The 14,250-nt window shown below is 43.3% G+C and overlaps 1 protein-coding gene across 2 annotated transcripts; it reads left to right on the top strand.

Annotated features, from left to right (window-relative positions):
* The first annotated feature begins 5,009 nt into the window (after positions 1-5,009).
* LOC102311098 (galectin-3-binding protein A) lies at positions 5,010-9,651 on the top strand. 2 transcript variants are annotated; one of them, XM_042226373.1, is made up of 7 exons: positions 5,010-5,111; positions 6,610-6,678; positions 6,856-6,960; positions 7,177-7,380; positions 7,546-7,680; positions 7,802-8,093; positions 8,219-9,651. In XM_042226373.1, exons 3-7 carry the CDS (start codon positions 6,876-6,878, stop codon positions 9,273-9,275), a joined length of 1,773 nt encoding a protein of 590 aa, XP_042082307.1. In that variant the 5' UTR covers positions 5,010-5,111; positions 6,610-6,678; positions 6,856-6,875; the 3' UTR covers positions 9,276-9,651. The 2 variants fall into 2 exon arrangements, with proteins under 2 accessions (XP_042082307.1, XP_005936233.1); XM_005936171.3 differs by lacking the exon at positions 5,010-5,111 and having other exon boundaries at positions 6,332-6,678.
* Positions 9,652-14,250: the final 4,599 nt, after the last annotated feature.

The raw sequence follows: 14,250 nt of genomic DNA, 5'->3' as shown, positions 1-14,250 counted from the left end.
CGTTTCCGCCTGTGACACCTGTGCTCGGGCCAAGTCCTCCACCCAGCCGCCCGCTGGCGACCTTCACCCTCTCCCTGTGCCGAGACGTCCCTGGTCCCATGTCGGCCTTGACTTTGTTACCGGCCTCCCATCTGTGGACGGTCTTGACACCATCCTCACCTTTGTGGACCGGTTTTCTAAGGCGGTGCACCTGGTCGCCCTGGCCGGCCTCCCCTCCGCCAAACGGACGGCCGAGCTCCTCCTGGACCATGTCGTCCGGCTTCACGGATTCCCCAAGGACATAGTCTCCGATCGGGGGCCCCAGTTCACCGCCAGGTTCTGGAAGGCCTTCTGCCGCCTGATTGGAGCGTCTCCCAGCCTCTCGTCCGGCTATCACCCTCAGACCAATGGGCAGGTTGAACGGACCAATCAACAGTTGGGGCGCTTCTTACGGTGCTTCGTCTCCGCCCAACCGTCGCTTTGGCCTCGTTACCTGGTGTGGGCTGAGTTGTCTCATAACCTTCACGTCTCTTCCGCCACCGGTCTCTCGCCCTTTGAGGTCTGTCATGGTTTTCATCCTCCTATCTTCAGCCATCAGGAAGCGGAGGTCGACGTGCCTGCTGCTGAACGGATGGTCCGCCGCTGTCGTCAGGCCTGGATCAAGGCGCGGGCTGCCATTTCCCGGGCCAACGCTCTGTACACCCGGCAGCATCGTCGCCGCCACCGCCCGGGTCACCCCTTCCAGCCGGGGGACCGCGTCTGGCTCTCCACAAAGCACCTGCGGCTGCGCGGTGAGTCCAAGAAGCTCACTCCCCGGTTCGTCGGCCCGTACGAAGTCACTGCCCGGCTCAACCCCGTGGCTTACCGTCTCCGGCTTCCGCCCGCCATGAAGGTCCATCCGGTTTTCCACGTCTCGCAGCTCAAGCGGCACGTCGCTTCCCCGCTGGCGCCCCCCTCCCGGGCCCCGCCCCCGCCCAGGATCGTCGATGGGGGTCCTGTCTACACTGTCCGTCGGATCTTGGACTCCCGTCCCCGGGGCCGGGGGGTCCAGTATTTGGTGGACTGGGCTGGCTACGGCCCTGATGAGCGCTCCTGGGTGCCGTCCCGCTTCATCTTGGATCCTTCCCTCATCTCGGATTTCCGTCGCCGCCGTCCTGGCCCGTCGGGTGCCGGTCCTCGAGGGGGGGGTCCTGTCAGCCGGTGATCGGCTGTGATCAGCTGATCACGGGGCCGGGGTTAAACAATTCAATTCAATTCAATTCAATTTTATTTATATAGCGCCAAATCACAACATAAGTCACCTCAAGGCGCTTCATAGATACAGAGAAAAACCCAACAATCATATGACCCCCTATGAGCAAGCACTTTGGCAACAGTGGGAAGGAAAAACTCCCTTTTAACAGGAAGAAACCTCCGGCAGAACCAGGCTCAGGGAGGGGCGGCCATCTGCTGCGACCGGTTGGGGTGAGAGAAGGAAGACAGGATAAAAGACATGCTGTGGAAGAGAGACAGAGGTTAATAACAGATATGATTTAATGCAGAGAGGTCTGTTAATACATAGTGAGTGAGAAAGGTGACTGGAAAGGAAAAACTCAATGCATCATGGGAATCCCCCGGCAGCCTATGTCTATTGCAGCATAACTAAGGGAGGATTCAGGGTCACCTGGTCCAGCCCTAACTATATGCTTTAGCAAAAAGGAAAGTTTTAAGCCTAATCTTAAAAGTAGAGATAGTGTCTGTCTCCCGAATCCAAACTGGAAGCTGGTTCCACAGAAGAGGGGCCTGAAAACTGAAGGCTCTCCCTCCCATTCTACTTTTAAATACTCTAGGAACAACAAGTAGGCCTGCAGAGCAAGAGCGAAGTGCTCTAATAGGGTGATATGGTACTACAAGGTCATTAAGATAAGATGGGGCCTGATTATTTAAGACCTTGTATGTGAGGAGCAGGATTTTGAATTCAATTCTGGATTTAACAGGAAGCCAATGAAGGGAAGCCAAAACAGGAGAAATATGCTCTCTCTTTCTAGTCCCTGTCAGTACTCTTGCTGCAGCGTTTTGGATTAGCTGAAGGCTTTTCAGTGAGTTTTTTGGACATCCTGATAATAATGAATTACAGTAGTCCAGCCTGGAAGTAATAAATGCATGAACTAGTTTTTCAGCGTCACTCTGAGACAGGATATTTCTAATTTTAGAGATGTTGCGCAAATGGAAGAACGCAGTCTTACATATTTGTTTAATATGTGCATTGAAGGACATGTCCTGGTCAAAAATGACTCCAAGGTTCCTCACAGCGTTACTGGAGGCCAAGGTAATGCCATCCAGAGTAAGAATCTGGTTAGATACCATATTTCTAGGCTTTTCAGGGCCGAGTACAATAACCTCAGTTTTATCTGAATTAAGAAGCAGAAAGTTAGCGGCCATCCAGGTCTTTATGTCTTTAAGACATTCCTGCAGTTTAACTAATTGGTGTGTGTTATCTGGCTTCATGGACAGATAGAGCTGGGTGTCATCTGCATAGCAGTGAAAATGTATGCTATGTCTTCTAATGATACTGCCTAAGGGAAGCATGTATAATGTAAACAGAATTGGTCCTAGCACTGAACCCTGTGGAACTCCATAATTAACCTCAGTGTGTGAAGAGGACTCTCCATTTACATGCACAAACTGGAGTCTATTAGATAGATATGATACAAACCACTGCAGTGCAGTACCTGTAATACCTACAGCATGTTCTAATCGCTCTAATAGGATATTATGGTCGACAGTATCGAATGCTGCACTGAGGTCTAGCAGGACAAGCACAGAGATGAGTCCACTGTCAGAGGCCATAAGAAGATCATTTGTAACCTTCACTAAAGCTGTTTCTGTGCTGTGATGAGCTCTGAAACCTGACTGAAACTCTTCAAATAAACCATTCCTCTGCAGATGATCTGTTAGCTGTTTGACAACTACTCTTTCAAGGATTTTTGATATGAAAGGAAGGTTGGAGATTGGCCTATAATTAGCTAAGACTGCTGGGTCTAGAGATGGCTTTTTGAGTAAAGGTTTAACTACAGCCAGCTTGAAGGCCTGTGGTACATAGCCGATCATTAGAGATAGGTTGATCATATTTAAGATCGAAGAATTAATTAATGGCAGGACTTCTTTGAGCAGTTTTGTAGGAATGGGGTCTAAAAGACACGTTGATGGTTTGGAGGAAGTAATTATTGAAGTTAACTCAGAAAGATCAATTGGAGAAAAAGAGTCTAACTTAACATCAATGGTACTAAGAGTAGCTGTAGATAATATTACATCTGTGGGATGATTACTGGTAATTTTTTCTCTAATGATAAAAATTTTATTTGTGAAGAAGTTCATGAAGTCATTACTAGTTAACGTTAAAGGGATTGTTGGCTCAAAAGAGCTCTGACTTTTTGTCAGCCTGGCTACAGTGCTGAAGAGAAACCTGGGGTTGTTCTTATTTACTTCAATCAGTGATGAATAGTAAGATGTTCTGGCTTTGCGGAGGGCTTTCTTATAAAGCAGCAAACTATTTCTCCAGGCTAAATGATGATCCTCTAAATTTGTGACACGCCATTTCCTCTCCAGATTACGAGTCATCTGCTTTAGGGTACGTGTTTGAGAATTATACCACGGAGTCAGGTACTTCTGATTAGAGACCTTAGTTTTCACAGGAGCTACAGTATCCAGAGTCGTACGTAGTGAGGAGGTGAAATTATTAACAAGATAATCGACTTCTGTTGGGGTAGCGTTCAGATAGCTGCTCTGCTCTATGTTGGTACAGGGCATTGAAGATGATAACAGTGGGTGGATTATATTCTTAAACTTAGTTACAGCGCTTTCAGAAAGACATCTACTTTGATAAAGTCTACTCTCCACCGCTGTATAATCAATAATTGTAAATGTAAATGTTATCAGGAAATGATCAGACAGGAGAGGGTTTTCAGGAAACACTGTTAAATGTTCAGTTTCTATGCCATATGTTAGAACAAGATCTAGAGTGTGATTAAAGTGGTGGGTGGGTTCTTTTACATTTTGAGAGAAACCAATTGAGTCTAATAACAGATTAAATGCCATGTTGAGGCTGTCATTTTTAGCATCTACATGGATGTTAAAATCACCCACAATAATTATTTTATCTGAGCTGAGAACTAAATCAGATATAAAGTCTGAGAAATCAGACAGAAACTCTGTGTAAGGCCCAGGTGGACGATAGATGATAACAAGTAAGACTGGTTTCTGAGTTTTACAGCTGGGGTGGACGAGGCTAAGCATCAGGCTTTCAAATGAATTAAAAGTCTGTCTTGGTCTTTCATTAATTAATAGGCTGGTGTGAAAAATTGCTGCCACACCGCCCCCTCGGCCTGTGCTTCGAGATTTCTGGTAGTTAGAATGACTCGGGGGTGTTGATTCATTTAAACTAACATAATCATCCTGCTGCAACCAGGTTTCTGTAAGGCAGAGTAAATCAATTTGTTGATCAATTATTAAGTCATGTACTAACAGAGACTTGGAGGAGAGAGACCTAATATTTAATAATCCACATTTCACTGTTTTACTCTTTGGTTCAGATGTGGATACTGTATTGTTCTTTCTTTGTAATTGTTTATGTTTAAGTTGTTTGTTGCTGGTTTTTAGTTTGTTTTGTCTGTTTGGAAGCTGACACAGTCTCTATGGAGATGGGTTTTTGGGGGGGTAGCAGGAGGAGAGAAGCTGCAGAGAGGTGTGTAAGACTGCAACTCTGCTTCCTGGTCCCAACTCTGGATAGTCATATTTTGGGGGGTTTAATAAATTTGTCCATATTTCTAGAAATGAGAGCTGCTCCATCCAAAGTGGGATGGATGCCGTCTCTCCTAACAAGACCAGGTTTCCTCCAGAAGGTTTGCCAATTATCTATGAAGCCCACATCGTTTCTGGGACACCACTCAGACAGCCAGCAATTTAAGGAGAACATGCGGCTAAACATGTCACTCCTGGTCTGATTGGGGAGGGGACCAGAGAAAACTACAGAGTCCGACATTGTTTTGGCAAAAGAGAGACGCCACCCACCTGTTCGCCGCTCAGACATCATTCTCTTCGTGTCAGGAGCTCCGAAACTCTGCCGACGTCAGTCTCCGCCTGATTCAGCAACCGTGAGTGTTTTTCCCTTCAATCCTTTTTCTCTTCCCGGCTCCGCTCGCTCTCTGTCTGTAACGACAGTTCCGAAGCCACGCTTCGTGCACTGATCGTTACTAGAATAACTGCGTGTCTGCTCCAAACCCACCGCTAGCCGTAGCCGCGCTTGGGTCTAGTCAGCACGCTACACCGGCACGCCGAGCTACTGTGCGTAGCTCGCCCCGCCGTGACAATAGGTTTTGGGTCTGGTCTCTGTGTTAGCCAGTCCATGCGTGGAAATGATATCTTATGCTCACTGAACCACTCTCCCATAATCTGAACCTCACATTCTAAAGCACCCCAAAGCCACCAACCTGGGTTGTTCTTGTAGACCCCAGACACGATGGGTGCATCATTTCATCTGCTTGTCTTTCTGACAAGTAGGAAGACAAATTTACTGTGGAACAGGGTAAATTTGGATTAGATGTCCTTTTTTCCATAACTCCAGAGCCCTATCTTTACACTGTGTTGCAAACTGAAGCCTTTAAAAAAAAAGAATCCTCTCTGGCAAGTGATTTTCTTATGGCAACTGTTTAGTCCTGATCCCCAAAACCTAGCCTTGAGTTCTGCTGTTTAATTTGATTTGACCAAAACTCATTTCCAAACACGACCATCAAAGACACAGCCACATTTCTTTCTGGAAGACAAAGTTTCACCACTGTCAGTTTTTGTAGTTTCAGCAGTCTCTTTAGTTGTTCTCTTTATTTAATGCACGCTAATATTTCGACCCTTCTAAAACAGAAAGATGTGTTTTTGCATGGTTGTTTGAGAAATGAGCAGCTACTCACTCCATCAGTTACGTTTAAATAACCTCAAACATTTATCACTGCAGTAAGTCTCCAATGAAGCACTCTTACCTATTTGCATGGTGGTGATTTTTTTGTATTATTATTATTATCGTTTTTCTTTTTTTAATCTACGCACCCCGGTTTGTTTATCTGTTTACTCTTGAAAACTGTAAAACACATGACTCTAACAGTTACAGAAGTGTAGTCCCATTTTATTCTTCACTTGAAAATACATGTCAAATCGGAGAATGCAGGGCTGTATTGCGATGGATCACTTTCTTCACAGGTTAACTGGTGAAAATTAAACATTAGTGTTTCCTTTCTTATACAGATGAATGATTTTTCAGATTATAATTATTTCCTCTAACTTTTGGGGCTTTACAATCTCAAAGTCAGTGGTTGTTTCTTTTCCATTACTTGTCTGTTCTTTCTGCTTTTCTGCTGACATAGGGATCTTTATCCAATCACGAGTTCAAGTAAAGTGCAGACATTTTTATCCGACAAGTTTCAACTTACCCACAAAAAGTTATGCAACCGGTGTGGTCTTCTGCTTTAATGAGAAATGAAACTTAGGAAAGGTGCTTGGAAAAGAGGAGTTTAATGTGAAGTGAAACTCACAGAATCTGGAGGAGTGCACGTTCATTTAGCCCCCTCTTCCCCTCTTTCCTTTGTCACGGGACTTTAAAAGGAGTGAACCTTGGGCAAGACACACTCAGGAGCACATTTGCGGACAGCGCAGCTCGATAACACAAAAAGGGTAATGTGGCTTTATTTTTTGTAAGGTTTTTAGATTTAAGTTTGACTTTTTTTTCATGCACAAATTTGGTCGAGACATTTAATTTGAGTAGATTTTGCAGTGCGCTGTACTGAAAACAAAAGCAGCTGACGGAGCAGATTTCTCACATTATTTCTTTCTTGTTAATCACTGTGTCAGTCCTACACCGGAAGTCGAAAATGCTCACGCATCAAAATCTACGCACTCTTTGGATTCTTCTGCTTCTGCACATGTCTGCAAGGGCTTACAAATTTGACATCTTAAGTGAGTAATCACCAGTTTGCATACGAAGCAGTTCAAATAAATCCTATAGCTGCTATGCAGTAGATATGACTATGTGAGTATGATATGTGAGTATGAAAGTGAATTACAAATAGATTTTGAGAGTGACCAATTAACTTGGAATGAAGGGCTAGAATATGTGGTTTCCATCATCATGGTCTTTGCTCACATAACCTATTTTTATATATATTTCAATAGAAACACACCACGAACCGCAGGAAGGTGATGTGAGGCTGTTTGGCTCTAAGAACGTGTCAGAGGGCCGTGTGGAAATCTACCATGATGGGAAATGGGGAACAGTGTGTGACGACAACTGGGACATGGCTGATGCCCGGGTGTTGTGTCGCCAGCTCAACTTCCCTGGTGCCAAATCTATTGTGACTGGGAAGGACTACGGACAAGGTGGCTTTTATTTCATTTATATAAATGATCCTCCAGCAGAGGGCAGTGCAATGACTGTACAGAAAATAGTTGAGATTAGGCTCAACATAACAACCACTACAAATCACAACTCTGTCATAGCTAGAAATGTAAACAAATTCCCTTCCCTTTAAATTTCCATTGTAGCACCTGGACCTATTTGGCTGGATGACATCAATTGTAAAGGCACAGAAACACATCTCTTCACCTGTGAATTCAAAGGCTGGGGAGAAACTGACTGCACGCACAAAGAGGATGTTGGAGTAGTTTGTGAAACAGGAAGTAGGTATCAAAACTCTTAAAAAACAAACGTTTTGTAGAACCCATAGAAGCATTGGTGCTGAATATGGCTTGATCACCGCTCATTCCCCCTTTGTTCATTACATTAATTATTCTTTTTCAGGCATTAATGTGGACATCAATGATTCTACTCACTCCCTGGACCACAGTATCGGTCTGTCTGACTTTCTCGGCCAAATCTTTGATGATGGAAATAGCTGTGACTTCCTGATCGTAGTGCAGAGTCCTACTGGGAACAAACAGGAGGATGGGACCCCAGAGATAAGTGAGAAAACCATCTGTGCTCACAAAATGATCCTGTCACAAATCCCATTCTTTAATACTTCAGTGTGGATTACTAACATCACAGTCAACCTCAGCTTGCCCTGCCAGCCACATTTCACCTCCTTCATCAGGTATAATGAACGTAATGTTTTGCTGCATTTGCAGTAGATGACTTATTCTTTAAAACATCTAAATGTTTTGCAATCATCTACAAATGTGTACAAATTCTAATATTCGATAATCTGATCTTCATTAGGTACATTTACACCCGTAAGATAGATGTGACCCTCTCCTCTGCACTGTGTCTCCACCAAATGGCTTCTGATTTTGGGTTAAAGCAGCTGATGGAGGACATTGGCCGACTGTTTTCTAAAATCCTCCCAGAAGACTCCACCTTTCACAACCAGGTGTCTTTTTACAAGTATGCAGTGGAGACCAAGGACTTAGTGCTTGAGGAGAACTGTGTCCAGTACATGGCCTGGAACTACCAAAACCTGACCAGGTCTCCAGCTTGGTCCGGCCTCTCAGTGGGGCTTCTTAGGGCTCTTCTTACTCGCTCAGATTTGGTGGCGCCAGATGAATATTTTGTGCTGCAGTCTGTAGAGAGATGGATCAGTGAGAAAGGCGACTCCATCGATTTGGAAACGCAGGCTGATCTGTTGGGACGCATTCGTTTTCCTATGATTCCTGCTGAGAAGCTGTATGTGATAGAGTCCAGCTCTCCGCTCTACAGCACTCACAAGACCGTGTATCGTGATAATATGTTGAAAGCTTTTCAGTTTAATGTGCTCCTCTTCAGTAATCTGACAAAGCAAAAGTTCGGCAAAGAAAATATTGATTACCAGCCCAGGATCTACACTGCTGAGCCCTGGAGCATCGTTTTAGAGGTTTCATCCTCTGAAACCCAGTCCGGACAGTACAACAACCACTATAACAACTATGGCTATAATCCTTACAGTCAAACCAGATCCAAGTCATTTACCACACCTGTCCACAACAGCCTCATCTTCAAGGACACTGTAAAGAGGTGGCAAGCAAATATTCTCATGAACAGGCAGGAATGTTCAAACCATGGTGTGAGATGTGAGTCTTTTCCTGTGGCAAAGCTGACACCCCAAAGCTACATCAGCCAAAGTGAAATCCTCTTTCGTAACCGGATCTTGCTGGTCTGCCAGGGCCAGTATGTTTGTCAAATCCAGGACTTCAAAAGCAATATGGCTTCCGTCTCTGCGAATGCTACTCAGGTCCTTCCTTATCCCTGTGCTGGTGACCAGTTCACCTACCAGATTGTAGTGACACCAGAGTATGTGTGATGCAGCGTCAGGTCCAGGATCTTTGTTTCCTTATTATTTCATGGAGTGAAATCAATTGGCTTCATTATTATCCATGCGAGTCCCAATTGTTTTGATTACTGATATTTCTGACATATATATGAAACATATCTTCTTCACATTTAAGAATCATAGCATCATTTATTAAAAAGGTGAAAAGGGGTTTCTGTGAAAATTGTATGAGTCATCTTCTTTTGAATGATTTGTTCCTGATTAAAAGAAAATCCTGGTGACTTTGTTTCCTTATTATTTAGTGTGTTGCAATAAGATGCTTTCATTACAATCCATGTGAATTTTCTTTTTCTTTTTTATTACTGACAAATATTTTTCTGGCAAATAAACAGTGATTTCCGCATTATTTTTTTTGTGCATTCGTCTTATTTTGAAAGATTTGTTCCTTACAAGAACAAATAAATCATAATGTGGAATGTAATAGGCAGTTTAGCCTGATATGAAACACAAGACAAGTCTAAATGTTACATTAATCACCAAATTGATTCATACGTTCATTCCACCAGACATAATGCATTCCGATTTATTAATATTATAAGTTGTTTCTTCCACAGGTTTTAGCCAAATTCTAGCAAATACATTACAGATCCAGACATGAACACTGCTTAAACGGCATCTGCTGTCAGACAGTTTGTTACAGTCCAGAAGGAGAAGGAAGTATGACACTGATATGAGTAATAAAATGTCTTTACGGCAGATACTGCAGATACTCCAGTTGTTCTTTCCAAAACTAATCAGCAATTTTGTGTCATTTGTCTCACTGAAGCCTCGCCTCCCTGCAAGCTGGTTGTAAATTGTAAAGCTGTAAAGTATATGATGTATACTCTTATATAAGTACATGAGTGATTTATACTAGAAGCTAGTTTGAAAATGCTCAGGAATGACTTTGTCATCATTTTTTAACAAATATCTGAAGATGTATTTGTTCATACAGATGACATGTGAATGCAGTTCTGCACTCCACAACAGACTTTTGGCACATTTCTCAAAAACTGACAATATTTTTAACTGCTCTTCACAGGGGGTGTGCTTGAGCCAATGTACCTGCACAGATAACGGCAAGTAAGATGATACAAGCACCCTCCGCATGAAAAAGGTCAAAGGTCACACTTAAAGGTCTTAAAAGTTAAAATGAATAAAAACAACAGCTGTTAAGCCTGTCAGATTTATCTCCCGGTAGGACACCGAATACAAAACTGTTTACAGGGCTTTGATGAAAGGTTATTGCAGTCTCACGTCATGAATCATGAAATTTTCCCAGGTGATTGTTTTTACCACCCTCCAGACTGTCTTCAAGTCTTCCTGCATTTCATCTTCACACAACTGAGAGTCATTCATGACAGCAGCGCCCCTACATGCCCGGGCAGGTGGGAAAAACAACAAGAGCTGTACCGAACCAGTCGATCAAACTACGCAATCTGCGTGGGCTTTAGATTTAAAGATTACCAAATACTTAATCTTTAGTCTAGTATAAACTCAGAACAACCGTTTGGTTGATAGAAAATAGATCAATTCACAAGTAGCCCCATCCTAAGGCGATTGTTTAATGTACTCTAATATATACTTACAAGAAGGAAAGGTTTGCCTATTTCATCATAAGGGCAGACTTGCTTTGTGAGTAATATCTGGCAGCTTTTTCATTATTGTGTCACTTAACCCACCAAAAAATTAACCCCGCATGTCATGACATATTCTGTTTGTTTGGTCAGCCCCAGAATTTTGAAATTCCACATGGCTTTTATGAACAATGTTCTTCTTACTATGTAATCTTCATCATCTGAACATCCTCCAGAATTTCCCAATTTCCACCGATGTCAGATGCAACTAAGTGTGTCGTTATGGCAAAAGTGCACAACAACATAACAAACCAAGTTGCAAACATGCCGAGAATTAAGCATCACATTAATACTGAAATGTTCCGCAGCAAAGGGTCTCAGTCTCACAGCATCGCGGAGGGTTTTTGCCCCACTTTTCTTTGCAAATGTGAAGGTTCAGCTGTGTAGAAGATAGATTGCGCATCCAAATGCAGGAGTGAGGAGATCAAAACGGCGTTAATGCTAACAGAAATACAGGAAGTTCAAAATGTCACAGAACGGGAACAGGGAAGTGGCAAACACAATGTGACAGAGCTAAAAGAGATGATAGGACAAAGGCACAGAGGTGGCACATGGAGGCACAGAGGTATACAGAGGAGCTCAAGCTGGTTTGAGGTATTTGTGCTAATACGCTGTTTGATTTCACCAAATGTGGCCAAACATCTCCACTTTGTTCCAGAAGTCTCGTGGTTTGTTCAGATGCAATTTTACAAACGCAAGCTGCGTGAAAGAAGACACTTTCTCCTGGCAACCCTCACAACCAACATTTCTTCAGTCTTTTTCTAATTGTTCTGTCACGAACTTTAAAATTTAACCTGCTAACCGAGGCCTGTAGATCCTAAGGTGTAGCTCTCGGGTTTTACACAATTTGTCCGAGGATAGTCTGACCTTAGGGTGAATTTCCTGGAAGATTGCGACATTATATTAACACATAGCTAAATGCCCCAGACCAACAAAGTTCAAAATCTTCTGCTTTTCAAGGAGTGCTCACACTTAGCTGATGCTCAGTTAATTGAGTATATTTTATTAGCAGCACCTGACTGCTACTGACCCTTTTCATTTCTATGGAATAAAGGGTAGCAGTGAAGGTGTTCTTAGCGTTTTAGATGTTTCACGTGACTTTTTAAGAAAAAAAAGAACTATGCTAACAACTACTGGAATACTGAAAACACATTTCTGATTTCCTCTGAGTCTGTTGGATGTAGCTCAGAACGTAGCAGCTCATTTACTAATGAGAAGGTTGGTAGTTTGATACTTGGCTGCTCCAGTCTCTGATGTGTTCCTCACAGTATGAATGTGTTTGAATGTTAGATAGAAAGGTGTAGTCACTATATTCGAACCAGTCCCATGTCCCAATTCCCATGTGTAAGAGGAAACAGCTTTCTAGTGGATTTGGATTTCTGTGGGAATTAGCAGGTTAAAAAAAATTGCACAACATCTATTCCCCTCTTTAAGTTGCTCATCATTTAAGGAGCTGCCCACAGTACCAAAGTCACGAAATGGTAGTGCCTTTGTCTGCAGAGGAAATGACTGTACATTTTGTACAAACTTGATATTTTACAAGTCTGTGCCTGTTAGGTAAAAGTGAAAGTTCCTGTAAACACACTCACCGTAGTTACCCAGAGAGGCACCACTTATTAAAATGCACTGAAGAGACTAAGAAAGCTTTTTGGATATTATCAGCAGACTCATGGTGACTAACATCTCAGTTGCTAACCATCTGTGGATGTGGACATTTGACCTCAGAGTGCGTGGAACTTCAAACAGATGTTTTCTTCCACATCGGTGTCCCTGAAGCAGTTTCCTAATGCTGATTCACTGTCTTCCATTGTCACCGGTGAATTGCGAATAGCTGCAATGATGGATGGAAAGTTATTGGAAATACCCCGTGGGTTGTGGCTGGGGGTTAAAAGAGGGGCTGGACAGTTGGAAATCCGCGTGGCGGTCAGGTCATGTGCAATGTGTGCAGATAACAGGCGAGGGGTCTGTTTGGGAGTCAGAGGATGTGGGTCAGTGCCACAGCACCCACCAGTACCCACAATGAAAACCTCTTTTTTATGCCTTACTGGGCACTTCCTTTTGAGAGTATTCCTGGCCTTGCAAGTCTGTAATTTAGGGAATGGAGGTTCAGGCCATTTTTAAGCCCCTTTTGGCATTTGTAGCTGGTAATGTACACAGAGGGGGCTGCTTACATTGCACTTCTTTGACAAATCCGCCCTCTTTCAACGAATTAAAACCAAATGTTGATACAATCATCCAGATCTCGACTGGTGGATAAAACTCTGTTCTAAAGAGAGAGTCGTAGTGCGGGAAATCGCTCAGAATATACCCAGGAGCTCAGGACAAGGGTGTGATATGTGAGCAGAGCGTATCACATCAGTCAGCATATGAGTGTAAAGGAAGCAGACTGTTTGGACAGGAGGCAGCAGGCCTTGCCTTAAAGAAGGCATCTGGTGTTCCCCAGTGCCCCTGGTAAACAGTTGTATTAAACAGAAGCATATTTCTGGCAACTCTGTCTCAGATGTGTCACTTCCTTTTGTATGTTTGTCTTGATTTTTCTCACACCCATCTTCTGTGGTATTGTCCCTCTAAGGTCTATTGTTTCTGGTAAACTGCACTCTGTTTACGAGTCATAACGACTTACCAGAGTTCAAACAGTTTGGGAATTTTTCTTATCTAATTGGTGGTGATCTCACTCCAAAGGTACATGTAAATACAACGGTAAAATAAATGTCTGAATTTAACAAAGGTAATGAGTTACGCAGATGACACCAATTTTGTCATGGTTGGCTGTGTGGCAGGCGGGCAAGCAGGAGTGGTGGATCCAAAATGCAGGACTCAGACACAGAAGTTCAACTTAAAGCGCAGCTTTATTGCTGGAAAACCTCTAACTAAACTCACCAAAAGACAAACAAAAACGCTGGTGGACTAAAACACTGAAGCAGAAATACTGAACTGGAACTAGAGCTGGAAACAAAACACTGGTAACACAGAGGCGAAACACACACAGCTTGTTGAGGGTACGACGCAACACTGACACAGAGAAACACAGGGTCTAAATACACTGGGAAGTAACGAGGAGAATGAGACACAGAAGGAGAGCACAGCTGGGGGAAATTAGAACTGACGAGACAAGCAAAGCAGGACACATTCACATAAGTCACGGACCTTCAAAGTAAAACAGGAAGGATCACACAGAGACGCGAACTTAACACAGTGGAGACAGCAACTAAGAAACACAGAGACATAAACCATAAGGCAGAGGACTCTGAGAACCGAGAGACACAGAGGGGAACTCAAACATGCAGACACAGACTTACACAGAACAGAGGGGACATAGAGAAACATGA

Source organism: Haplochromis burtoni, unplaced genomic scaffold, assembly GCF_018398535.1.
Source record: "Haplochromis burtoni strain Fernald_Lab_line unplaced genomic scaffold, NCSU_Asbu1 Contig_209, whole genome shotgun sequence".
Taxonomy (NCBI): domain Eukaryota; kingdom Metazoa; phylum Chordata; class Actinopteri; order Cichliformes; family Cichlidae; genus Haplochromis; species Haplochromis burtoni.
The sequence above is the reverse complement of the archived record's forward strand: the minus strand, read 5'-3'. Positions and strand labels throughout refer to the sequence as shown.